This window comes from Ichthyophthirius multifiliis, assembly GCF_000220395.1.
Source record: "Ichthyophthirius multifiliis unplaced genomic scaffold scaff_1120509250989, whole genome shotgun sequence".
Classification (NCBI taxonomy): Eukaryota; Ciliophora; class Oligohymenophorea; order Hymenostomatida; genus Ichthyophthirius; species Ichthyophthirius multifiliis.
This window is the reverse complement of record NW_004086308.1, coordinates 20,978-47,981: the sequence shown is the minus strand read 5'-3', so window position 1 is coordinate 47,981 and position 27,004 is coordinate 20,978. Positions and strand designations below refer to the sequence as shown.

The following is a 27,004-nucleotide window of genomic DNA, read 5'->3' as shown; positions in this document are numbered from 1 at the left end:
AAATATAATTAAATTCAAAATTAAAAATAAAAACTCATAATATCATTATAAAATATTAAATATTTAAAAATAAAAATTCATATTTTTTTTATTTACATAATAAATGTTAGAAATAAAAAAAAATTTAAAAGAAAAGAAAATATAACCATAAACTATATAATCTAATTTTTATTAATTCACATCAAAAATATACCAAGAAATTTAGCATAAAATAATATAATTTAAAGAATACATACAAATATAATACACTGATTTATTATAAAACAATAACTTAATAAATTTTTTCAAATAACCTCAATATTAATAAGATAAAAAACATTAAAAACATTAACTATAAAAAAATATTAAATAAAATGATATAACAACTTTTCAACATGCCTCTTATTTTGCTGCAAGCTTTCTTTTTGTAATGTCTATAGCATCTTTAAGTACTTTTTAAACTGCTACTAGATCTATATGGTTTGCTATAAGTGGTATGTTTTTAGCTATATGTGCAACTTTTTATTAATCTTCATGGGATTTAGGTGATTCTTTTAGATGGCTGTTTTCATTTTTAATAGGTGCTTCATTAGGATTATATATTGGTTTAAAAGTAATAAAAAATTTATATATTATTATATTTTTTAATTTTTATATTTAAATATTATGTATATATATTATATTTAGACTAAAGTAAGTTAATATGCATAAAAAATTTGTTTTTTATAAGCTATGACGGGAATTGCAAGTTTTTTTTTAGGAATTGCTTAATTTGAGCGAATAAATCAATTTAAAGGCAAATTTAATCAACTAGATTCTTTATAAACCGTTTTTGTATGCCTTTTAGGTTCTATGTTATTTTCTTCTGGTTTAACTTGTTATTTCAAACTTGATAAAAGTAACATAGCTAAAGTTCCATTAAACTGGATAGGTTTATATCGAAATTTATTAAATATATCAGTTTTAATATCTATAATTATATTCAGTATATTATACATTTGGTTTAATATTGGATTTGCTTTATGGATTATATTTTTACTTTCTCTTTACATAGGATGGGGAATAGTAGATAAATTTTTATATATATATATATATATATATATATATATATTTACAATATAATATATATATTTATCAATTTATAATTTTTATATATAGTTATATATATTTTTATATATAAATAAATTTATAGGTAATTTCAGCTACATTAAGAGATTTAAATGCAATAATTCCTTTCTAAACAATTACAACAGGAATAACATTATCATTTATTGGTTTTATATTGTAACGTGATTATTTAATAATAGCCGGTGCTCTTTGTATTACAGGTGGTTATTAATTAACATTAAGGGCCTAAAATGGTATAAAATGTTATATATGGCCTGTTTTTACTAGAAGTTGGAACAAAACTTCAACTACTGGAGATGATTCTATATCAACATTTGTTTCGTAATTCGGTTATAATAACTAAGATATTACTTCTTAAGATTTAATTTTAGACCTCTTAAATGCAAATAAGGTTGTTTTTGTAACTGGTAATGGTATATATTAGTCTTAAAGTACTAAGATTACCGTTTAGATTTTCTAATATCTAGTTTTGTATGGAAAAACAGCAGATTTTTGTATCCATCCTGCCAGTGGGAGAATTCCAGGGCATATGAATGCCATATTGACGGATTTCGGTGTTCCTTTTTACAATATAAAGGAATTAGAAAATACTAATTTTAATGATTATGACCTATGTGTTGTCATAGGAGCATATGAAGAGGTAGATCCTGATAATTTAAGTTTATAAAATTCTTAATTTTATGGAATTCCTATTTGCTAAGTATGGGAAAGTAATAGAGTTGTGTATATAGAAACTAAAGTCGAGAGAAATTATGTTGCAGGACTTTTTGATAAAAATAATGTGTATGTTTTAAGAGGAGAATCTTAATAAAATTTAAATAATGTCTATAATGAATTAAAATAAAAGGGAGTAATAAAAGAAAATTAATAAATTAACAACAATGAAGATAATAAAAAAAATATAAAAACACAAGAATAAATATAATTCTTAATTAGAAAATCAATAAAAAGTAAATAAAAAATATAATAATTGAAAAATATAAATTTAAATATAATTTATATTAAGTTTTAGGTATATTAAATGAATATGAAAGCTAAAAAGAAAAAAGAGTATCAATTACACCTGATGTAGTTATGTCTTTATTAAAGTAATATATTGCTTTTTAATAATATTTTTATAAATTTGAATAAATAATTAATAAAAATAATTTAATATATATAAAAATAAAATATATAGAATATATATATGTATATATAAAATAATATATATATATATATATATTATTATATATATATATATATAATATTTATATATTTTTATAATTTATAATTTATAATTTATAGGAACGGAATTCATATTTGGATAGAAAAAGATGCAGGATTGTAGGCAGGATATTCAAATTTTTAATATGAATAAGCCGGCGCTTTAGTTACTAATTCTAGTTAAATATTTTCAAAAGCTCATATTTTATTATTCATATCTGAATTAAAATATAATTAAATTGATTATATCGGTAAAAATACTCAAATTATAATAGCTCCATTAGGAAATGAACGTTAAAAATTTATAAAAAAATTACTTAATAATCCAGAAATCACATTTTTAGATTTAAGTGATATCCCCGAAGAATTTGCTCGTGGGCAAAAGTTAAGTACCAAAAACAATTAGTAAATTCTACAAATATAAAGAGCCGTATTGGAAGGATTTTATCATTTAAATAGAAGCGGAAAGTCCCTATATAGTTAAGCTGGGAAAATAAAAGAAGCCGAAGTACTTATAATTGGTGGAGATTCTCTTGGAATTAATATCGGTTTAAATGTGAAATAAACATAAGGGTGTAATATAAGATTTTACGAAGAAAGGAATAATGTATAAATTTAATTAAAAAAAATGGGATTTTAATGTCTAGAATTCATATATGAAGGAAACGATATAGATATTAGAAATATTTAATAAAATACATTATAAAAATGTTTAGGAAATACTGATTTAGTATTTATTTGTTAATGTAAATATAAATATATTTATTAAAAAAAGAAACATAACAAAAAAAAAAAACAAAAATAAAGAAAATAGTCAAAATAATATTGCTTTATTTGATTAGAAAGTATGCAGTTTTTAAGAAGAGGTGCTGTTATAGTTGATTTAATGTCTGATTTGGTGGAAATTGTACTTTTACTTAATTAGATAAGGTAAATGTCGATTAGTTTACAGGAGTTGTAGTTGTAGGTTATTCTCAATATACTTATTGTTAAAAATTTAATAAATAATCTAGTGAGCTTCATGCTCTAAATGTAAATCATTTATTTAATACTATTATAGTGAAAAAAAATTAAGAAATTAATATTAATCTAGATGATCAATTAATTCAAGAAATATGTGTAACCAAAATATTAATTATATATATTTTTATAAATATTTATATATATATATATCATTATATTTATAGTATATCTATAAAGGAAAAGATGTTTCTTAAAGACCTATAATAAAAATAAATGAATAAATCTAATAAAAAATAGATAATGAAGAAGAAATACCAATAATCTCATAATAATAAAAAACGCAGATAATAAAAAAGAATTAAATATAGGTATAAATATTAATAAAAATGAATGTGAATGTGAAGAGAATAAAAAAAATGAAGAAGAAGAAATTAATCACTAAAAAATAAAACCAAAAAAACACGAATAAATTTTAAATGCAACTAAAGAAAAAATAAAAGAAGGATGGGATATATTAAAATATTTCTTATAAAAGACTATAGGAGAAAAACAAAGAGAAAAAATAATTAAGTAAATATATATAAATATATATGAATTATATATATTTATATTAATATATATATATATTATATAATTATTTATATATAATTATTTTTTATTTATTTTTATATATATTCATTTATATTTTTAATATATTTTAGAAATCCTTTAATATTGTCTGCTCTTATTACTATTTTTTTATTATTTATTTGTATATTGCTTGCAGTACATACAGATAGTGCATTTATTATTCAATTGGGAATTTTTATTCTTGCATTATTTGTAGGAGATACTATAGTGAAATAAGTACATGTAGGATTATTTACACCTTTTATTTTATTACTTTAGACAATTGGAGGAAGTATCGGAGTGGCTTGTATGATTGTTTTTTCTTATGGAGATTCAGTTGATTTATTAGAAGTTTTTAGCTTTATAGCTACTATTGGTCATTCTTTTGCTGTTATTGTTATTATTTTAGGATTTAGTTTATGTTTAAGATGTGTGAATTCTTTTGTACCAAAGGAATAAAGAGAATATTTTGAAGAAGAAATTTGATTTTTTTTATCATTTATTAATATTTTTTTTTTTTTTTTAAATAAGAAATATTATTTTTTTATTATTGAAAAAAAATTTCTCTTATTTATTAATATTGGAAAAAAAAAAAGAGTGGGGGGGGGATAAATAAATATAATTTATATAATTGTATTTTTATTATATTTTTTACAAATAAAAAAAAATAAAATTAAAAATGATTTTAAATATAATAAAAAAATAATTAATTAGAATTAATTAAATAACTAAATTAGGATTAAACGAATAATTTTCATCTAACAATAAAAATTCAAACCAAGAAAGAAATCCTTATTCATATTAAGAATTAAAAGATAATAATTGGTTAATTAATGATTTTTCAAATAAGGTTATTTATTATTTCAACTAAAATATACATTTTAATAAAAAATTAAGAATTCTTATTGGACTCACAAATCAAATGCAGAATAGTTAATTCATAAAGTTCCTGTAATAGAAGTAGATTCTGATAATGTTAGATGTTTAGTAATAAAAAATATAAATATATATAAATTATTTAAAAACAATTAAAGGGAGGAACTGAAAATAATGCAGGACATCCTTAAGTTTATATTCAATTAAATACTAAATAAGCAGGAAAAGTATAGACATGCAAATACTGTGGTTTAAAATACGCAAGGAAATTGCATAATGCTGAACATCATCATTGATAATATTATTTTTAAAGTAATAATAATATTATTATTGTCATTATTTTATATTCATTTGTTAAAACTAATAGACTTTATATATTTTTTAAAATTGAAAAATATATTTTTAATTTAAATTTTTTATTTAATTTTTTTTTTTTGGTTAGTTAATCTTCTTAAACTTTCTTTTAAAATTAATATGATTTTATTTTATTTCATAAAAAAATATTTATGATTAAAAACTATTTTTTAGTATATTAAATTATGAATATATATACATATTATATATTTTAAACTATGTTTTTTTATATAAATTAATTATTATTTTTTTGTTTCAACAATATATTTTAAACTGAATATAAAATATAATTAAATTTTACAAATTATCATATTAAAAGCTATTTCAAATTAACTAAATCAGCAATAAAAAGCTTTATAATATTTATTGTATTTTAAAAATATATAAATAACAAATTATTATTTTTAAGATATAATATTTAATTATTTTAGTTATTTTTTATTTGTCTATATATAACTATATTTCTAATAAGAAAAAAAATAAAAATAATAGAATTAATCGAAAATAAAAAAATTCGGTATATAACCATTGTTTTATAGTAGTTTTAATAAAAAGAATATTATTTCGAATTTGTATTAAAATTGAATATTAAAAACAATGGTTAATATATTTTAATATAAGAAAATATTAATAATATAAATAAAATATTTTATTGTTAATATTGATTAGTTAGAAATAATTATAAATAAATCTATTTAATCAAAATTTTTATATGCATAAAAAAATAAATAATATTAATTCAAGTTTAAGTTCATATTTAATTATTTTATATTTTTTAAAAAAATAACTTTATGTATATAAAAATATAGGCTAATGATAAAAAAATAATATAAGATTTGTTTATTTTTTTATTTTAACAAAATTATAATATAATGAAATATATTTTTTAATTAATTTAATTAAATTCAAATAAATCAATTATTTATATATATATATATTTTATTTTTTTTATAAAAATTTTAAGGAAAAAATAAATTATAGTTAAATAAAATTAAGAACTATTATAAAATTATTTATATAAAAACAGATAATTTTAATAAAATAAATAAATATATTTGATACTTATAAATTATATTATTATAGATATTTTTTTTATATCTCAAAAATATATAAACTTTTAAAAATATTGTATACATTCATTCCGTTTTTATATTTAATTACAGTTTCTTAATAATATTTTTAAAAAACTGAATATAAAAACAAAAAAATATAAAAAAATAATTTATATATTATATATATTTAACAAACAAACAAAAACAAAAAACCAATTATGAAATATAACCTAATTATAATATTTTTATTAATTTCGTTAAATTATACATCACGTAATACTCATAAAAAAATCCACGATGACGATATAGAAGGTTAAAAATAATAAAAAAGCAAGCCTTATAATTCTGAAGATTATAATGTAGCCTAAAATATCGGAGAAGCCTTTATGAATGGTTTACATGCAGTCGGTAATTTAGGTTCGGATTTAGGTGATGTTACCGAATCAGTTGGCAAAGCAGGTAATAGTGTCGCTTAGGGAATATCAAAAGCCTCTAAAAATTTAGGGGATAGTGTTGATGCAGTAGGAAGAGCAGGTGGAGATTTAGGTGATGGAGTCTCCAATGTAGGAAATAATTTGGGAGATGCAGCCAATGGAGTAGGTCATACAGTATAGGATGCTAATGATGCAGTTACTTCGCTTTGGGAAGATGATGGTGAAGATTAAAAAGGGAATATTTTCGGAAATAAAGATGGATAAGATGGAGAAGATGGAGAAAATTAAGATGATGGAGAAGATGGTGAAAATATTATGGGAATAAATAATTAGAAATAAGGATAATAATAAGCAAGTGAAGGTAAAAAATAATAAATAATTAAGATTAAAAATATTAAATAGATAACTAAGAAAATAAAGATGAGTAAAAACAGATAATCAAGGAAATAAAGATGAGTAAAAACAGATAACTAAGAAAAATAAGATGGGTAATAAACAGATAATTAGGAAAAAAAAGATGACTAATAAACAGATAATTAAGAAATAAAAGATGAGTAAAAAACAGATAACTAAGAAAATAAAGATGAGTAAAAAACAGATAATTAAGGAAATAAAGATGAGTAAAAAACAGATAACTAAGAAAAATAAGATGGGTAATAAACAGATAATTAGGAAAATAAAGATGGATAATAAACAGATAAATAAGAAAATAATGATGAGAAATAAACAGATAATTAAGAAAATAAGGCTGATGCAAATTAGACATAATAAACAGTAGAGAACGATTAATAATAAAAACCTGAAGGTAAAGGAAAAGATATAAATCCGGTATAAAATGAAGACAAAACAATAATATAAGAAGGAGAGAGAAAATAAATATAAGAAGGAGAAACTAAATAAATATAAGAAGATGGACAAAATAAGTAACCAGAATAAGAAAATGATAAAAATAAATAAAAATAAGATGATGTAAAAAATGGAGATAATTCTGATGTGAAAAATGAAACTGTTAATAATGAAAAATAGGATAATATATAATAAAATGATTAAAAAGATTAAAAATAGACTGATTAAGAAATTTAATAATAAGCTTTATATTCATAACATAATAAATTTAAAGGTATTTATATATATATATATATAAATATATATATATATATAAATATATATATATATATATATATATTTATATATATTATTATTTTTTTAAATAAAATATTATTTTAGGAAATTATAGAAATTAAAATCGTCATTAATAGTAAATACGTTTATAAAAAAATAAATGAAATGTGTAGTAGATTTATTATGTTTATAAAAACTAAATATTTTTGTTTTTTTTATACTAAATATTTAGTTATTTAAATAAAATTATATATAAAAAGTTTTAATTAATAAAATTAGATTTTTTGATTCTTCTTGTTTTTTTTAAGAAAAAATATATAAAATAAACTATTATTTTTTAAAATTAAAAAAAAAAAAAACATATAAATAATAAAATATATATATATATATATATATGAGAAAAAATTTAATTAATAAATTAAATTATTTTATTTTATTTTATTTATTTTTTTTTAAAAAAAAAAGAAGAATAGAGAAAAAAAAATTAAAAAAAAAGAAAAAATGTATAAAAAATAATAAATATTAGATTGTTTTAAATAAAAAATTGATGAAAATATTCTATAATAGCTTTAATCTCTCTAAGGCATAAATATATTTACCTAATAAATATTATAGCCATAAAACTTAATAAATTCTAAGCAAAACCTAAACTTTAGTTTTTACTTTTTGAAAAATAATCAAACTAATCAAAGAACTAATAATAGTAAAAAAAAATGATTTAATTCCTGTTTTTAGCTAATGTTAATTCACTACAGATCCAAAAAGCGAAGTTTGGTATTTTTAAAACAACCAAGACATAGAAGGTCCTTATAATTCAATAGATATGGACAATATGTTATATTAAAATAAAATAAATTACGATACAAAAATTGTATTTAAGGATCCTTAAGATAAATACGTGAGAGTAAGGAAATTAATAACAGTCACATTTGGAAACAAATATAAAAATATAATGAATAAAGTGGAAAATAACTAAAATAATGCTTAAAAAAAACGTTTATTCATTAAGATTAGAAAAATCAGGAAATAAATAGATTGTATAAAAATAATAGTGTTTATATATAAAATAATAAATAAGTAGAATAAAAGAATAATTATTATTAATAAAATAATATTGATAAATATTAAAGAAATAATAATTTATAAAATAAAAATGTTTAATAGTATAATAAAAATAATCAATAATTATAAGAAAATATTGTATTAAATGAAAAAGAAAATATCACTAATAAAATTTAAAAAGAAGAAAACTAATAATAAAAATAAAATATCTAAGATGAAAAATAAAAGTAATAATAATAATAATAATAATAATAATAATAATATTAATAAAATTAATAATAAAAATAATAATAATAAAATATATCCGAAATAAATATTTTATAAAATTCCTAAGAATAAATCTTTTAATAAAATATGATATTATAATAAAATTAAGAATTATAATTAGATTAAAAAATTACAAACTCAAAAGAATAAAAGAAACACAAAAAAAAATTTGATAAAAAAAATGCTACTAAAGTACATATATAAGGAATTTCTGAACAAGAAGCATTAAATCAAGAATTACTATAAAGATAAAAATAAAAAGATTCGAATTATGAATAATAATAAGAAAATAATAATGTAAAATCTAATATTATAGAAAGTGATTTTCCTTCTGATTTATTAACTGTATAAAAAAGAAGTTTTAATTAATAATGTAATAATATTTCTAAAAGCGAATAAGAATGTAAAAATTTAGAAAACGAACCAAATGCATTTCCAGTTTTGATTGGAGAAATTTATAATGGACCTCCTAAAAATTCTATAAGAAATAATAAAACTAAAAATAATTCTAGATAATAAAGAAAAAAATGAAAATTTTAATTTTTTAAAAAATAATAAAATATAATATTTTAAATAATTTTTATAAAAAATAATTACAAAATAAATAAATAAAATAAATATATATGTGTATTTTTAATATGAGAAAAAAATTATATATATATATACATAATAAGAATATTTTTATATATATGTATTTAATATATATTTATTTATTTATAATATATATATATATTTATATAAGTTTTATTTATTAAAAAAATATAATTTTTCTTGTTAAATATAAAAATATTTTAATATATTTTATTTATATACTTATTAAAAAATAAATTATACATTTGTATATATAATTTAAAAAATAAATGTATTTAATAAATCAATCTGCTTATATTAAAACTTGAACTTAATTAGAAGAAAAAACCAATAAACCATTTAATATTTAAAACGATTAAAATTAAAAAGTAACATTATATTTTCCTATATGTGGTAATACAATTAAGCTTTAAAATTCGTTTTAAACATTCATTTCTAAATGGTTAATTTTCAAAATTTAAGAATGAATTTTTTTGACAATATTTTTATCGATTTCTTCTTCTATTTGAATATTGATTTAATTTTTATATTCTTTTAAAACATTCTATTGATACTTTTTTTTTTCAAATTAAAAAAACCTAAAATATCCTTTCAAATTTACTCCTTATTCTACTTTTATAATAACATTTTTTTTTCCAAAAATAAAACTATTTCAGGTATTTTTTTTTATAAAAAAAGTCTTTTTGGTAAACACAAAGGATTTTCTTTTAAAAATTAAACTATTTCATCTTTATTTTTATTCTAAAAATTCTAAATAAATACCTATCTTCCATCAAATATCTAAAAAAAACTGTTTTTCTATTAAATTTTTTCAAAAGAATTCGAATATAACCCTTTTATGATATTTTTAATGAACATTATTGTACATTTACTTGCTGAATCAAGACCGAATCTTGCCGAAAGTAGCAAATTAATATCTTAAATTAGTAATAAGTAATCTTTTTTTTCAAATAGATTCAAAAAACTATAAAAAGAACATAAAAATTTCAAAAAAAAGCATTAAAAATCTTCTCTATTTTAAATAATTAAAAAATCGAAAAGTTTTATCAAATTTTCATTTAGAGAAAAATTTTTAAAATCTAAAAAAATTTGCACTAATTCTTTTTAGAAATTAAAACTTATTTATTCACAAAAAAAATCTTCTATTTTTTCCAATATTTTTAATGAAATATTATACATATTATATACTGAAAATTAATTCGCAATTTTTTTGAAAATTAAAGCTTCTTATATAGTTTTTATTGGCGTTTTTTCTAAAAACTCGTTTATTTTTTAATTGATTTTCTCTTTTAATTATTATTTTGTTATTTTATTATATATTAGACATATTAATAGATTTAGAGTATTAAATATTTACTAAAAAGAAGTATTTTTTAATATTTGATATGTTTTGGTATATATTGGGATTATTTTTTCATTTAAAAAATCAAAAAGTTAATTTTCATTTGGAAACTAAAAAGCCGAAAAAATTGGAATAAGTGTATTTAATTTAGGGATAAAGTCATTGTTTTATTAGTTAATTTTGGTCAAAATATTTAAACCAAAAGTAAATAAAAGCTCTATATTATTTTTTTCTTAGACTAAGCTATTTTTATATGAAAAGTTAAAAAAGCTTGGATAATTTTTTTCCGAAAAATCAACCGAAAACTATTTTTTTTCTAAAATTTTTAAAAAATTTTCAAACGAGTTTTATTCCAAACAAAAAAGAGCATTTTTTTTTTCTAAAATTTCTTTCAAAAATATTGAATTTTTCCCATTTAAAAACTCCTAAATATATACTAAATTTTAAACATTTATATTTTCCATTATTAAGTTTTCCAATTCTTAAGGAAAATCGACATTTAAGTATTATTTTAGACAAAAACTCCTTAAAAAAATTAAACATTTAATAACTATATTTTTATTTTTTATTAAAATAGGAAATTCAATAGAATTACAAAAATTAAAAAAAAGTCTAATTATTTATGCATTATTTTTACATAAACTAATCATTATTTTTAACTTTAGAACTAAAAAACTTTAAGGACTATCCATTATTTATTTCTTTATTTTTTAATAAAGGATAATTTAATATTATTAATTGCTTTTTATTTATAATTTTTATAATAGTTTAAGGCTTTTTTCTTCCCCACACTTCCTTTAAATATCCTCGCTTTTATTTAATATATAAAGAGCAAATTTCTCATTTTCTTTTTATAAAAACTTACTCAAAACTCTAAAGCAAGTTTATATTTCTACTTCCAAATTAGATTTTAATAACAAATCAATAATTAAATAAAAAGTCTCTACATTTTAACTATAAAACTCGACTAAGCTTCCTATGATTTTCATTCCTAATATCCTTGTTATATAATCTATACTGAATAAATAATCTTATAAAATATCCATAATTTCATTCCTATTATATACTTTTACATATTTTAAACCTACACTATCCTTAAAAAAATAATAAATACAATATTATACATTCTAATTATAATGCTTGAACTATTTAGTTATATGTAAATAAATGGTATTTATTAATTCTTCGTCGGATGAATCATTAAGCAGTTTTTCGATTTCGAATAAATTATATATTATTTCATGTAAAGGGAGGTTTTCTTATATTCCATTATATAAAATTGAATAATTTTCCATTATTATTTTATTTATTTAAAAATAAAATATATAAAAAAAAAAAAAATACAAATTTATAAAATGCGAAAAAATATAAATATATTTTAAAAAAATTCTCTTTTAACAAAAATTATTATTACATTTAATCCATTCATAATTCAATATTTCTTTCATTTATTTATTAATTATATATATCATCACTCTTTTTATTTTAAGAAAATACATTCTTATATTATTATAATTCTTATTATTATTAAGAAGATTAGTTTACACTTTCTTATTCATCTTAATTTTCTAAAATTATATCCATTTTTTCATCATATTCGGATTAAACATCTAAATTATCTCCTAAATTTTATATTATATTTGTAACAATATTATAATTTAAATTTATTTTTTCATTATTTATGTATTAATTTTCAGTTTAAAATGTCAAAGCAGATTAAATACTTTCTTATTTATCTCTAAAACTATTCGAATGTTTTTTAATATTTATTATATATTTACTTTTTTATTTATTTCTAAAATTAAAATTTTTATCTAAATCCGAATTTTTTAAATTTACTTCTGAATTAATACTCTAATTTTATAAAATGAATTAAAATTCGTCACTTTATTTTTTCAAATTAATAGGACTTTTCACAAACCTTTCTGAATTAATTAAATCAATACTAGTTTTATTTTTTATAATAAATTAAATATTTTATTTTTATTATTCTTTTTCTTATTATGTCTAACTTTCAATATCCTCAAAAAAATCATTCTCTGGAGTTTATTTTTTAATAATATCTTTTAAAATTTTATTTTAATAAGAAATTATTATAAACTATAAACTAGAATGTATTTAAACTATAAAATCTCCATATAAATTTTGTTTATATATTCCAGATTTTCCTCGAGTTTTCGAAAATATTATTTAAAGCAATATTTACTATAATTAAACTAAAAACCCAAAAAATAAAAAAAAAACTCCACTTGAAAATAATAATAATATTCCTATACAATATATCATATTTTTATCATCTTGGAAATTATCAGATATAAAAAATAAACCAATTATAATTTATAAAAAAATTAGCATATTTAAATATTGAATAACCCTTAATAATTAAAATTTTAGGTTTTCTTATAAAGTTATTTTTATTATTTCTTTTCGAAAAAATAATATTTGAGTTTGGTGTAAATTTAAACATTTACTATATATATTTTTTAGCTAATTAAAATCGAATCTTCCTTATGAAATTAAAAAGGGTATTAAAATTTAATTTTCTTATGCATTTTTTTTCTCTAATTAATACTATTATAATGAAAAGCATAAATATATGTCCATATATTTAAATAAATATATATATATATATATATTATTTTATTATATATGTTTTTTTTATATTCGTTTTTAAAATATAATCTTTTATTAATGATATACACTATTTTTATTTAATTAGTAGTTTTAATTTATATACATTTAAATTTTTTTTGTTTGAATATATTAATATTTTATGATTAAATTCATAAGAAAAAAAAATTAATAAAATTCTTTATTTTCAAGTTTTAAGATTAAATAAATAAATACTTTTATATAATTTATACAAAAAATAATACTTATTATTTTGAATAAATAATATAATTATAATTTTTAGGTTAAATACATAATTTATTATTTATAATTTTATTTAGTATACTTATATTAATATAATATACATTTAATGTAATTAAATTATTAATAAATATAATATTTTAATAGTTAATTATATTAATTTTTTATTAAAAAACAAAAAACAAAAAATTAATAATTTTCTATTTATATTTATAAAACACTGAATAAAAATGTCTATATAACCAATAAAATTATGAATTTTCTTATAATTTATAAAGGTCTTTTAAAATAAAACATATATTAATAAAAAATATTATATTATTTATATCAAATAATTTTGATTTCTAAAAAATAAATAAATGAATATATTTTTATATCTATTATTTTTTAATTTTTTCACAGTCCTAACTTCATTAAAAATAGCAATAATAGGCTCAAGTATATTTTTATTTTTATTTTTTTTAAAAAAACCAATAATATATAGGTTTAGGAAGTACCTATATAGCAAACTAGCTAAAAGAAAAAATGAAAAACGAAGTCGAAATACATTTATTTGAAAAATAAGCCGAAATAGGAAAAGTCTCATAAATATAAATAAAAAACAATACTTATAGAGATACTAGACGCTACACATTTTTTTCGAACGATAAAATATTATTTTAAATCATCAAAAATACAAACTTAACCTTAAAAAACTATACATATTCAACTGGAATGTTTAATTAATAATAAAAATCTTTTGAATATAATACAGGTCACTTATATTAAATGTTTTCCCCTTTTTATTTCTTAAGTAAATTCCCATTAATAACTCCAATCTTAAAATATTAATATGATAAAATATACAATAAATTTTCCTCCATATACGATTTGTTATAATAAAATAACTACTCAAATATTAGAAACTTACTTAAATAAGCCCAAGGACTTGACGAGTATTTAGATTATACAATGAAAGAAACTTTAGACTCGAATTTTTTATATAATAGATATTTTTAAAATATATATGTGAGAGGTTCTATGATTTCTTCATTTAATTAAGATGGAATAATGAACGGAATAGCTAGTTTTTTATCTTTATTCGATAATTTGGGACATTTGAAATACATAGAAGAGGGATTATAGGAATTAGTAAAGAGTTAAATTAATGAAAAAATAGATATAAAATTAAGAAAAAATTGTACTGTTTTTTAAATCGAGAAAATAAATGGAAAATACAAAGTTTTTTTTGGGGAAAATTAATTCGAGTTTTTTGATAAGGTAATTATTGGATTTTCTATATAAAATGAGAGTTTTTTTAAAAATACAAAAAATTTAAATATTTAAAGACTTTTAGAGTAAAAATAATAATATTATGTAAATTTCATTTAAGCGGAAAGTTTAAATTTAAATTATTTTGCGGCATTTAATCAAACGAGTATTTCCTTTCCAGAAATTATAGTTAATATATAATAAAAAGGAGGAGATTTTACGAAAATAGTTTAAGTTTATAAAAAATAATGGTTTGAAGATATAAATTAATAGATTTTTTAAGTTTTTAGTAACTAAAAATTAAATGAGAATTTAAAAAATGATTTTTTTGGAATAAACTCAAAGTTTATTTTTGAAAAAAACATATTAGAAAAAAAGCAAATTATTTAAAATTTCGACACTATAGATATATTGGATTTTGAAATCGAAGAAAATTTATTTTATCTAAAATCATATTAAGAAATTGCTCATAGTTTAAGTTTAGAATTAATTTATGCTGAAAACATAGTTAATTTAATAAAATAAGTACATTCTTAAAAGTAAAATCAATATAAATAAGAAGATTTATGAATATAAAAATAAATTAATTATATATTTTAATTTAATTTTATTTTTTTTCAGAAATTTTATCATAAAACCATATTAATTATAATCTTTTCGTTACAATCTTAAAAAAATTAATAATATTCAATAGTACACAATACCATATATTTTTATTTATCATTAAGTACTTCTTAATTGAACATTATTTATTATTATTAACAGAATTATTTACATTACTATATAAAAAAAATAAAAAATAAAAAAATAAATATATATATACTTAAAGGCTTTAATACTCAGTAAGTAATTATCCTTAATCATATACTAAATTAAGAATCAACTCAACCTTATTCACTAAAACTTTATATCTTTAAGATGGTTAATGGAAATTAACTACGAAAATAGTTTGTCCTTCTTTAATTTCTTAATTAGATTTCGAAATAACATCAGCAACTGGATATTAACTTTTATAAGTCCAAATTCTATATACATTTTTACAACCTGGAAGTGTCGATTTCTCGGCATCTTAGGAAAGTTTATGTTTTGGTTCTTTATTTAATTCGACTAATTTATAAACACCTCCTAACGCAGGCTAATTTTAACAAGTAACAAGATTAGTACCTACACCAAAAACATTAATTTTATGTCCCTAATAATAAGTTCCAAAAAAACATATGTAAATAATTATAAATTTATTTATTAAAATTACTTATTAGTTTAATTTTTTAATAGATTCTTGATTTAAATCATTAGAAGCAATAATTTATACATTTTTAAATTATTCAACTTTAAATAAATCAGCTAATTCGTCTAATTATTATCTAACTTAACTATAAAAGAATATTATTATATAGATATATATGAATATATAAATATATATATATATATATATATATATATATATAAATATATAAATATATATATTTTTATATTTTAATCATATATACATTTATTTTATTTATTTATTATTTTTTAAAATAAAATCATATCAAAAATTTCAATTGTTATATTTTCTTTTTTTATTATTTTAAATTTTATCAAAAGATTTTTTTTATAAAATTAATTTTTTATTATAGATAATTTTTATATTTTTAAAATTTAATGTAATTTTTTTTTTACATAGAAAGTTTAGCTAAATCCCCTGAATCAAGTCTAACGCCTTTAGGATTTATTCCAGCCTAAATTAAAGCTAAAGATACACAAATAAAATTTTATATTCCGCTTGATATCGTATCAAATGTATCTATTAAACAAGTAAAATTATTATAACAAGATTTAGCATAATCAAGAAATGCTGCTAATTCAGAATCACTAGAATTCACGTACTTAAATATTTTTTAAAATATAAATTTTTTTTATTATAAAAATTATTTAAATATATACATTTAATTAATTTCGATATTATAATGTAGTTTCCTTAATTTTAATTCCATTTATTTCAAATTCAATTATCTAATCTAAATTAGAATACGAAGTAATAAATGAATGTGCCATTGTTCCACTTATAGGAATTTTATATTTAATACCTGCTAAAACATTTGAAGATCCATCAAATCCACCTAAATAACTAAACTAACTTGCCATTAAACCTCCATCAGGTCCTTAAGCTCTTCTTAGACCGAATTCTAAACATTTTGCATTTTCACCAGCTTCTCTTTTAATTCTGCAAGCATTTGTAGATATTAATGTAGCGAAATTCATTAAATTTAATAATGGAGTTTCTAATAATTAAAGTAAGCCTATAGGACCTTCTAATCTTAGCAAAGGTACTTTAGCAAAACATATAGAACCTTCTTTTTAGGCTTTTTTATTTAATATATGTTTGTTTTATTTTATATTTTACCATATAGTTATATTTTCGAACAATTTAAATTTCTTAGCCAATTTTGGAATTCAGGATCTATATTTTAAATTTATGTACTATTTTTTTTATAAATTTTTATTTTTGAATAAAATAAATAAAATATTTATATTAATTTTATTTTTAAAAATAATAAATTATATATAAACCTTAAAAATTATATATGATCTTCTGGAATTTTATATGTATGAATAAATGATATTACTTCATGTAAACCAGCACATATAGCATACTATTTTATTTTTGTTTTAAAAAAAAAATTAATTTACAATATATTATAAACTTCTCCTTTAAAAGGACAATTTCGAAAAAATAATTCGAAAGAAGAAGGTTATTCGTGTCTGTTATTTTTAAAATATGAATATGCCATAGTAATTTAATAAAAATCAGTTAACAAAGGTGTAATAATGTCTACATGGCATGTTTTTGGTATTTAAAAGGATTTCATTTTAATTTTTAAATTATAAGATATTTTTTTATTTATACTTTATATATCAAGATATTTATTTGAATTTTTTTTTATTTTATATTTACATATTAAAAATATAATTATTAATATTCATGAATAATAAATATATATTAAATTAATATTTTATTTTAAAGAAATCATTATATTGAAAATATTTAACTCTATTATAAAAAAAATGTTAACAATAAAATATTTTAGGAAAAAAAAAAAAAAAAAATTAAATATTATAAATAAAAATACAATTTTTTTTTTTTTAAATTATAAAAAGATAATAAAATAAAATATTTATATGTTTTTGAATTTATTTATTATTTATCCTTTTTTAAAAAAAATTTAAAAAATAAAAATTTAAAAATAAAAATGATTAAAAATAATGAACAAAATACAAATTTAATATCATAAGCATAATAAGTATTATTTCTATTTGTATTATTTTATAAAAATACGAAAAAATAAATAAAAGTTGATAGAAAAAATAGATTTTTAATATTAAAGATTAAACTAAACAAATTAAGATAAAGAACTTTTTTAAAAAATAGGTTATTTACTTGAATAAGATTACAATACTTTAAAATAGTAAAAAAAATAAAAGAAAACATAAAAAATAAATAAATATAATAAGATTAAAGATTCAATTAAAGGAAAATAATACAGAAATTCATGATAAAGTAGTTAATGTAAAAAAAAATATATTTTTTTTTTAAATATTTATAAAAACATAGACATTAAATACTATATAGCCCTTAATTTAATAATTTGAATAATAAAAATAAGAATATTTAAGTTGGTATATAACTAACTACATCTTTTTATAATAAATAAATATATATATATATATATATATATATATATATATATAGTAAAAACAATAATATATTAGGTATTAAGATTTCAGAGAAATAATGAATCATAAAATAAAAGAATTGAAATAAGCTAGTTAATAGTAAAAAAAAGTATCATAGTGCTTATATATATATGTATATATTTATATATATTTAAAATAAAATAATAACTATTTAAAGAGTAAAAAAGCGGGTAGTTAGAAATAAAATAATAGAAAAAAATGATTAAATAGAGCGTATAGAATATCATTAAACTAAATTAGATTAAATAAAATAATTTTTGCAAACTCCATAATATATTTAAATACCTGTAAAAAAAATTAAAATAGATATATAAAATAAATATATAATTTTTGGTTTATATATATATATATATATATAAAAAAGCCGGATTATTTAAAGGAATTAAGAAACTTATTAGAAAAGGCTGAAACATAAAATACTTATGAAGAATTGATTTAAAATAAAGATATTAAAACAGTAAACTTATTTTAATATTTTATTTATTTGAAAGAAACAAACAAAATAGATATATGAAAAAATTTAATAAATTTAATAAAGAAAAAATTAAAATGTTGAAGAAATAAAAATTAATTCTGAATCATTTATGTTAAATAAAGATAAATTATTGCAATCATAAAATGAAAGAAAAAAAGGAATATAATATTTAGTTAATATGTTATAAACAAGTTACAAAAATTAATCTTAATATGCAGATTTTTATCCATCAGAAGTTCTTAAATAAAGTATAAATTCAAAAAGTCTTTTTCCTAAATACAAAATGTTATCTGAAGATGTTTTTTAAAAATTAGATAATGAAACATTATTTTATGTTTTTTATTACTAAAAAGTATATAAAATAAAAATAAATAAAATTAAAAATATAAATAAAATATATATATATATATATAATAATATAAAAAATATATATATATATATATATATATATATATATATATATTTTATTAGAATACATACGAATAATATCTAGCTGCTAAATAATTAAAAGCAAGAAGTTGGAGATATCATAAAAAATATATGACTTGGTTTTAAAGATTTGAAGCTCCTAGAGTTAATTTTTAAATATATATTTTATTTTAATTTCAAAAGATTTAAGAAGAAAGTTTTGAATAAGGAACTTATGTCATATTTGATTTTGAAAAAGGTTGGATTTAAAAGAAAAAATGCGAATTTTAATTTAAATATTCATACTTAGAAGATGAGTTAAAATGATATGAATTTTTCATTTTTCATTTAGAAAAATATTAAAATAATACATATATAAAAATAAAAATATTAAAAAAAAAAAAATTTAATTGTTAACTTTAAAAAATAAAATTATTATCTTAAGTTAAATAAAATAAACAAAATTATTTATAAAAAAAAACATAATATTTATATTAATAATAAAAAAAAAATCATCAACAAGAATTACTAGCAAGTGGTAGATCACTAGTTTTATAATTATCCTAATCTATAACAGCCCAAGCAACTGAATAAGTAAACCCTTTAACAGTTTTAGCAATTTCACTATTTTCCCCATTTACGCACCAAGCTAAATTAGCGAATCTATAATCATTATCATAATGATTATAAACTCCTTTTCCTATATTTTAATCAAAAATTGAAATTTAGTTTGGCTTTTATTAACCTTTCGAAAAAACCTTAACAATAGGTTTTACTTTAATAATATTAGTATTATCTACTACTTAGTTATTTTCTGAAACTACTGGTAGTTTATAAAAAATTAGATACTTCGTATTTCCTAATTTTTCAATAGTTATAGATTCAGAACTTTTATTTTTTCCATCTGCATCTCCATGATACAACATTCCTCCACATTCCTTATCTTAATAAGAAGAATAGCAAAGCCATTTTTCTGAAAAGGAGTTTATGGTTCCATATAGGTCTAAATCTTATACAATATCAGTCTCCGAACCCCATTCTAACACAAAACGCATTTAATGGGCCTCTAATTCAGGTGATAGACCCACATCGAGTTCATTTTTAGACTCTATGACTTTAAATTACCTACAATTATCCGAATAGCCATCTTTTTAGACTAAAATAGTGTATAATTTGGCTTCTTATGTTGTATACATGAATTGGATTATTGTAGTTCCTTCTTAAGAGGTTTCGGCTACGAATATAGGCTTAATTGTAGATGGAGGTTCACATGAATTTTCGGGTTTAAAAGCCTCATATAAATATACTTTTGCATTTTATAGGGATTTATTATTTGAGAAATCTCTTATTTTTAAAATAAGTGGATGTTATTTAATTTCGAGTAGATTTCTGGGATTTTTAAGAGTTGAATGAGTTTTTTTCCTCAAAATATTATTATGAAAATGAGTACTTTTATTCTTTAATAATGGTAGTACACTCTATTCTTATTTTTGAAATAATTCGGGACTAATTTAATATGAAAAAACAATAAATTTAATCGCGCCCTTTTTACAAGCCCAAACCTAATTTCTGATAAAATTAACGACATGGTTCTACTCTCCTATTATTCCGAAATAATTCCCACATCCCTAACAATTAGCTTTGCAAGCGCTTTTTTCAACAATCAAATTTTACAAACTAACTGAAGAAGAGATGATTCGGACTTCATATTCTTAGAATTTCTCATTATATTTATATTAAAAGTCCTAAGGACATACATTATTCCCTTCCTTAATAGTTTAAATTATAACTAGAATATAAGAAGTGTCTACGCAAGCCTAATTATTCAAGCAATATACATTATTAGCATTCTAAGCATTAATATCAGCCAAAGTAATCTATTTATAACTACTATTTACCAATAAATCTTCTTCAATATGTTCGAATTTAATGCAGCCGTTAAATTCGTGGTTTTCAAAAGTAGGTTTCGACTCTTTTATTTCGATTTCGTTTTCAATCATGAGCACATTTTTCCTTTAAACATCCTTAACGTGATCTTTAATTCCCACAAAAAATGACCCAATAACCAAAAGTACGAAAAAAAATACAACGCAAATAATTTTAATATTTTTCGCTAATTCCTTTGAATTATTATTACTATTCCAATTTCCCAACGCACTTTAATGAAAAAGAAAACAAATAAGTCCAAAACATATAAAAATAAAAGCCAGACACAGCCCTCCTACCTTCAGGAAAGGCCTAGTATATATATTAACTACAGTTCCACAACATAACTACTACATACCGGCAATTCTTGGTTCTATATTAGCATTTTAATAAAGTTCATTTTCCCAAACTACTGTGAAATAATCTTTCGGTTCTTAGCCTGTAGTCCTTAAATTATTCACTAATTCGAAGCAATCATCGAATTTGCCGCCGCAATTTTTCGCGCTATTATTTTTAAAAATATACTTTTATTCACATCCTTATTCTTTTAAATAACTATATGACACATGTCCGAGTTCTTATGCACAATTCTCCTAGTAGAATTCTCCGGTTTTTACATATTCCCTAAATACATGACCCGTAGCAGGTACTACGAGGAATAAAACGAGTAAAAATAAAGACCCAATTATTAAACTGAGAATATTTTTCTTTCTAATATTCATCAAAGTGTTTAAAACAAGTAAAATTATGGAAAAAATGCACATTATTTTTAATAATGTAATAGGCCATTTCGTATATTGGAAAGAAGGATATTCATAAAGAGCCTAAAGTCCATATAAGGCATATAAAAGGTAAAAAGTAACATATAAAAGAGTTATTGAAAAAAGGAAAATCATTAATGTACATGTAGAAAAAGATTCTGTCATAATAAATGATATTAGGATATTTAAAATAAGCAAAATCGAAGTTAGACTAAAAAGAATATTTATCCATATTTTTTAAGCCTAGAAATTTTACTCATATTAAGCTTTTTAAGAAGAAGATACTGCACTAGCAGTATTAATAAGGTCTTGCTTTGCAAAGACAAATATTACAAAAAATATCACGAAAATTGTAAATAGGATTATAGATAAATATAATATTAGTTATGAAAGACGAGTGTTTGTTATTTAAGGAGTGTCGGATCTTATTAGTGATTTGTGGGTTATTATAGACCAGAAAATTAATAAGAAAGAAAATAAAGTTATTAGTAAGGTTGTAAGACCAAATCCTAAAGTAATACTATTAGATTGGGAAGAATTTAGTATAAATATATTAGTACAAAGGACGATAGTAAAGAAAGTTTAAAGACCCGCGGTTACTTTTTAGATATTAAGGAGAATAGATTTATCTATTTTACCCCATTACTCAGGAGATAAAGGTTTACCATCACTATATATCATTTTATTTTTTGATTTTTAAATTTTTTGTTTTAATTAATCGGTTATTTTATTTTATGTTTCTATTGTTGATTTTTTTAATATCAAAATAATGAATAAATATATTATTTATAATATATATATATATATATATATATATATATATATATATATATATATATATATTTACAATTTATATGATTTTATTTAAATTTTTTTTTGTATATTTTTTTCTGTTATATTTATATGTTTTTATTTAAATTTTGTTTTTTTCTGTATTAGTATTTTATAAATAGTTTTTTTTATTTCTTTTTTATATATATTTTTATATTTTAGTATAATTATTTAATAATTTCATTATAATTCCTTTTTCAAAAATAATATTTATTATTAAATTATTAATTTTTAATTAATATTTAATTTTGAAATTTTTTAATTAATAATTAAATTTTATATTTATAATTATTATAATTTATAATTTTTATTAAAATTATTTATTTATTTATATATAATCAAACTATTTAACTATATTAAATTTTAAATATTAATTATTATCATATATATATATTTATTTATTTTTAACTAAATTTAATTTTTTTTAATAATTAAAAAAAATTATTAATTAAATATAAAATATTTAATAATTATAAATCAATAATTTTTATATATATATGTATAAATTAAATATTTTATTTTGAACTTAAAAATTTTTAATTGTATTTATATATTATAATTTATTATCTATTTAAATTATATTAAAGTATCATTACATAAAAGAAATTTTATGTGGTAAAGTTTAGGGATCATAAGTAAATCCATTTATATTTGGTAAATCCATAGGATCGTTAGCTGGAGTTTCCATTATTGGTTTCGGCCTTTAAAGTTTTTATTTACTTTTCTATATGTATTATTTCAAAGGGCTTTCGTATTATTTACTATAAAGTCTTTCCCAATCAATAGTTTCATAAAACGGATGTGCTCTTATTTCTACCCAACTAGGTCTATCTTTTGGTTCATTATTTAAACATTTGAGAATCAAATCTTTAGCTTCTGGGCTAAATTCTTTGGGGAAAACAGGATTATTTGCCAAAATTTATTTCATAATAATATTCCAATTTCTTTAAGGATGAGTGAAAGGAGGTTATCCGCTAATCAATTCAAAAAGGAGAATACCAAAAGACCAAATATCACATTTATTTGTATATCCCTTTTAATCATTTGATTATTTACAAATAATAATTTCTGGTGCAATATATTCAGGAGTACCTAAAAATGTATATGTTAATTAATCTTAATTATCCATTTTTTTTCCCAAACCAAAATCAGTAATTTTAACATGTCCATCTTCAGAAACTAATATGTTTTCAGGTTTTAAATCTCTATATATAATTTTCATTTTATCATGTAAATATTCTAATCCTTTAAATATTTATTATTTAAATATAAAAAAATGTATCGATATATATTAAAATATATATAATATATATATATATATATAATATATATATATATTTATATTTTTATATGCCTAATACTATTTCAGCAGTTATAAATTTCGATATTTCTAAAGTAAATTTTTTATATCTAACTACATAAGAATATAATTCACCTCCTGTACAATATTCCATGACTAAATATAGTTTTTTTTCTGTTTAAAATGAATATTTTAATCTTACAAGAAATGGATGTTTATTTTCTAAAAGGACATTTTTTTCTATTAACATTTTTCTGTTTAAACTTTATTCCATTATTTTTGATTTTTTTATTATTTTCATAGCAAATTTTTTACCATTGCTTATTTTTTTCACTAAAATAACATTCCCAAAAGCTCCTTCTCCTAAATCATTTAGTTTTTAAAAATCTTTATAATTTACTTATTGTTTTTCTTCAGATTTTTTAGACGTTCCGATTTCGTTTATATTTATATTTTATTTTGGTTAATTTTAGTTTGGTCGAATGTTACGTATACTTGTTTATTGCTATATTTGAGTTTTTTATTAATTATTTATTAAATTTATTGTCTCATTATTTATGTCTTCAGCCGTTTATTTTTTTGATTAGCCTTTATCACATATTTTAGAACATAACTATCCCATTTTTATTTCAATTTTCTAATTAATACTATATAAAGTGCTAATTAATTAAAAAAAAAAAATTTTGTTAAAAAAAAATATAAATATAAAAATTAATAAAATTTAAATAAAAATTAAAAAAAGTATGATTATAAATGTATTATATTATTAAATAATTAAAATAAATAAGATTATATTAATTTGATATTTTTTACTTTTTATAAAAGAAAAACAATTTATTTATTTTAATTTGTAAATCAATTTACATATATAAATTTAAAATAATTTTATTTATTATTTTTAAATTATTTATAAATAATTATATAAAAAAAGTAAAAAATTTAATATTTATTTTATATAATTAAACAAAAATAATAATAAACAAATATATAAATTTTAATTTCAATTTTTTTATTTTATAATTTTAGCAATTTCCAATGCTTTTAATACACAAGAACTTGAATTATTTTATTTATTTTATAATAACTCTATTTATTTTTTAAGTTTACTAGCTTTTAACTCTTCCTAAATAGTTTTTTATTACAATTAAATATATTTTTATTCTAAAATTTTATAACAGCTTTCCAAAATATGTTTATTTTTTAATAATTTTTTTTAATTTTAATTTTATTGTAAAATCTTTATTTTATGTTCTAGGCTTTATTTTTATTATTATAAATAAACCATTTTTTTTTCATTAGTTTATAAATTTTCTTTATCTTCCTTATATTCAAAGATATTACCATCTTTTTTCAAAAAATTATTTTATTATTCTAAACTAAAAATTTTTTATAAATAATCAATTTCTTTTTATTTATTATTCTCCTATTATTTTCTCTAACTTTATTTTAAAAACTACCCATTATTATTTAATTATTATTTAACACAATAAATTTTTTACAATACTTTTTTATAGAAATCTGAATCTTTTTCAATACTAATTATTTCTTCTAAATTATTTAAATTAGTGCTCATATTATTATTATTTGGAGTAGTTTAAACTCTTTTTGCGCTTTCGTTTTTCGTTTTTTTTTAATTATTATCACTATTTAGAAATTTCTTCTCTTATTATTTTACCTAACTTGCATTATTTCCTTACAAAATATCTATAAAATTCTTATTTTTTAATTGCTATTGTTTTTAAATTAAATTCGAATTTTTAAAACTCTCACAACTACTATTATTCTTGTTTGCGTTTTAAAAAATTTTATTACTTGCACTTTTTATAATTAAACCCATATTAATATTTGTATTATTACTTATTTATGTATTATTATTATTATTTGTTTTATTATTGTTATATATATTTAATGATATTTTTCTTGATGTATTTTAACAACTGTTACTGTTTTTCTAAATTCCTTTTTCTTATATTATATTATCGCTTTTTTCAGTTATAAAGCATGTAGAAGAATTAGTTATATTTTAAGTACTTTACTTATTAAAATATTATTATTATTATTGTTATTTTTATTATTATTACTATTACTGAATATTTACTTAATTATTAATTGTATTTGGATCTATAGATTTCTTTGATGATATCGGTCGTGGAATGTTTTAAAATGCGCATGTACGTTTATATTATGATATACTATCTAGGCTCATACGTGTAAACATTTATTATTAATGCAATTATTTGTTAATATTTTATTTGATTTTATACTTTTTAATTATGATTAAATATTATTTTGTGTGAAATTAGTAAATATATATAAAAATATATATAACTAAATATATATATATATATTTTTATTATATTTATACATTTAAATAATATTATTTATTAATTATCATTAATTAACGAATATTATTATTATTATTTTCTTTACATAAAAATGCATTTAAAATATAAAATATAAA

The 27,004-nt window shown here is 17.8% G+C and overlaps 5 protein-coding genes across 5 annotated transcripts, besides 51 other annotated features; 2 read left to right on the top strand and 3 right to left on the bottom strand. All coding sequences in view use genetic code 6, as the record gives it.

Moving 5' to 3' along the window:
- Positions 1-409: 409 nt before the first annotated feature.
- Positions 410-5,054, top strand: IMG5_125400 (nad transhydrogenase subunit beta, putative; the record flags this gene model as incomplete). The annotated part of the gene is made up of 13 exons (XM_004032239.1): positions 410-592; positions 667-1,044; positions 1,172-2,057; positions 2,114-2,195; positions 2,392-2,489; positions 2,586-2,715; positions 2,770-2,885; positions 3,236-3,277; positions 3,324-3,342; positions 3,816-3,843; positions 4,162-4,278; positions 4,780-4,869; positions 4,917-5,054. The coding sequence occupies 13 exons, from the start codon at positions 410-412 to the stop codon at positions 5,052-5,054; spliced, it is 2,307 nt and encodes a 768-aa protein (XP_004032287.1).
- Positions 1,058-1,158: a microsatellite.
- Positions 2,258-2,350: a microsatellite.
- Positions 2,277-2,362: a microsatellite.
- Positions 2,311-2,390: a microsatellite.
- Positions 2,364-2,390: a microsatellite.
- Positions 3,447-3,502: a microsatellite.
- Positions 3,848-3,920: a microsatellite.
- Positions 3,851-3,922: a microsatellite.
- Positions 3,851-3,948: a microsatellite.
- Positions 3,870-3,969: a microsatellite.
- Positions 4,583-4,625: a microsatellite.
- Positions 5,055-6,384: 1,330 nt separating the features above from the next.
- On the top strand, positions 6,385-7,657 carry IMG5_125390 (hypothetical protein). Its single transcript, XM_004032238.1, has 2 exons — positions 6,385-6,959; positions 7,131-7,657. The coding sequence occupies exons 1-2, from the start codon at positions 6,555-6,557 to the stop codon at positions 7,593-7,595; spliced, it is 870 nt and encodes a 289-aa protein (XP_004032286.1). The 5' UTR covers positions 6,385-6,554; the 3' UTR covers positions 7,596-7,657.
- Positions 6,852-6,903: a microsatellite.
- Positions 6,994-7,344: a microsatellite.
- Positions 7,125-7,243: a microsatellite.
- Positions 7,450-7,508: a microsatellite.
- Positions 7,658-7,723: 66 nt separating the features above from the next.
- Positions 7,724-7,794: a microsatellite.
- Positions 7,764-7,823: a microsatellite.
- Positions 7,824-8,956: 1,133 nt separating this feature from the next.
- Positions 8,957-9,073: a microsatellite.
- Positions 9,003-9,076: a microsatellite.
- Positions 9,011-9,083: a microsatellite.
- A 44-nt stretch (positions 9,084-9,127) lies between these two features.
- Positions 9,128-9,167: a microsatellite.
- A 403-nt stretch (positions 9,168-9,570) lies between these two features.
- Positions 9,571-9,623: a microsatellite.
- A 77-nt stretch (positions 9,624-9,700) lies between these two features.
- Positions 9,701-9,789: a microsatellite.
- Positions 9,732-9,786: a microsatellite.
- Positions 9,732-9,789: a microsatellite.
- Positions 9,733-9,762: a microsatellite.
- Positions 9,790-15,733: 5,944 nt separating the features above from the next.
- On the bottom strand, positions 15,734-17,956 carry IMG5_125380 (nicotinate family protein, putative; the record flags this gene model as incomplete). The annotated part of the gene is made up of 7 exons (XM_004032237.1): positions 15,734-15,883; positions 15,928-16,296; positions 16,357-16,477; positions 16,767-16,972; positions 17,031-17,449; positions 17,491-17,567; positions 17,658-17,956. 7 exons carry the CDS (start codon positions 17,954-17,956, stop codon positions 15,734-15,736), a joined length of 1,641 nt encoding a protein of 546 aa, XP_004032285.1.
- Positions 16,495-16,571: a microsatellite.
- Positions 17,957-18,303: 347 nt separating the features above from the next.
- Positions 18,304-18,351: a microsatellite.
- Positions 18,305-18,351: a microsatellite.
- Positions 18,352-18,799: 448 nt separating this feature from the next.
- Positions 18,800-18,836: a microsatellite.
- Positions 18,837-19,663: 827 nt separating this feature from the next.
- Positions 19,664-19,713: a microsatellite.
- Positions 19,672-19,777: a microsatellite.
- Positions 19,712-19,780: a microsatellite.
- Positions 19,781-20,077: 297 nt separating this feature from the next.
- Positions 20,078-20,127: a microsatellite.
- A 47-nt stretch (positions 20,128-20,174) lies between these two features.
- Positions 20,175-20,219: a microsatellite.
- Positions 20,177-20,219: a microsatellite.
- A 21-nt stretch (positions 20,220-20,240) lies between these two features.
- On the bottom strand, positions 20,241-22,545 carry IMG5_125370 (hypothetical protein; the record flags this gene model as incomplete). The annotated part of the gene is made up of 4 exons (XM_004032236.1): positions 21,984-22,545; positions 21,624-21,749; positions 21,400-21,542; positions 20,241-21,069 (listed from the first exon to the last, which is right to left on the bottom strand). Exons 1-4 carry the CDS (start codon positions 22,413-22,415, stop codon positions 20,241-20,243), a joined length of 1,530 nt encoding a protein of 509 aa, XP_004032284.1. The 5' UTR covers positions 22,416-22,545.
- A 644-nt stretch (positions 22,546-23,189) lies between these two features.
- Positions 23,190-23,255: a microsatellite.
- A 25-nt stretch (positions 23,256-23,280) lies between these two features.
- Positions 23,281-23,313: a microsatellite.
- A 134-nt stretch (positions 23,314-23,447) lies between these two features.
- Positions 23,448-23,520: a microsatellite.
- Positions 23,495-23,534: a microsatellite.
- Positions 23,509-23,564: a microsatellite.
- Positions 23,516-23,555: a microsatellite.
- Positions 23,565-23,665: 101 nt separating the features above from the next.
- Positions 23,666-23,716: a microsatellite.
- Positions 23,667-23,720: a microsatellite.
- Positions 23,721-23,832: 112 nt separating this feature from the next.
- Positions 23,833-25,175, bottom strand: IMG5_125360 (protein kinase domain protein; the record flags this gene model as incomplete). The annotated part of the gene is made up of 2 exons (XM_004032235.1): positions 24,598-25,175; positions 23,833-24,488 (listed from the first exon to the last, which is right to left on the bottom strand). Exons 1-2 carry the CDS (start codon positions 25,163-25,165, stop codon positions 23,833-23,835), a joined length of 1,224 nt encoding a protein of 407 aa, XP_004032283.1. The 5' UTR covers positions 25,166-25,175.
- Positions 24,528-24,587: a microsatellite.
- Positions 24,540-24,586: a microsatellite.
- A 72-nt stretch (positions 25,176-25,247) lies between the features above and the next one.
- Positions 25,248-25,284: a microsatellite.
- A 1,095-nt stretch (positions 25,285-26,379) lies between these two features.
- Positions 26,380-26,442: a microsatellite.
- Positions 26,392-26,442: a microsatellite.
- A 146-nt stretch (positions 26,443-26,588) lies between these two features.
- Positions 26,589-26,629: a microsatellite.
- A 217-nt stretch (positions 26,630-26,846) lies between these two features.
- Positions 26,847-26,884: a microsatellite.
- Between the last annotated feature and the right edge of the window lie 120 nt (positions 26,885-27,004).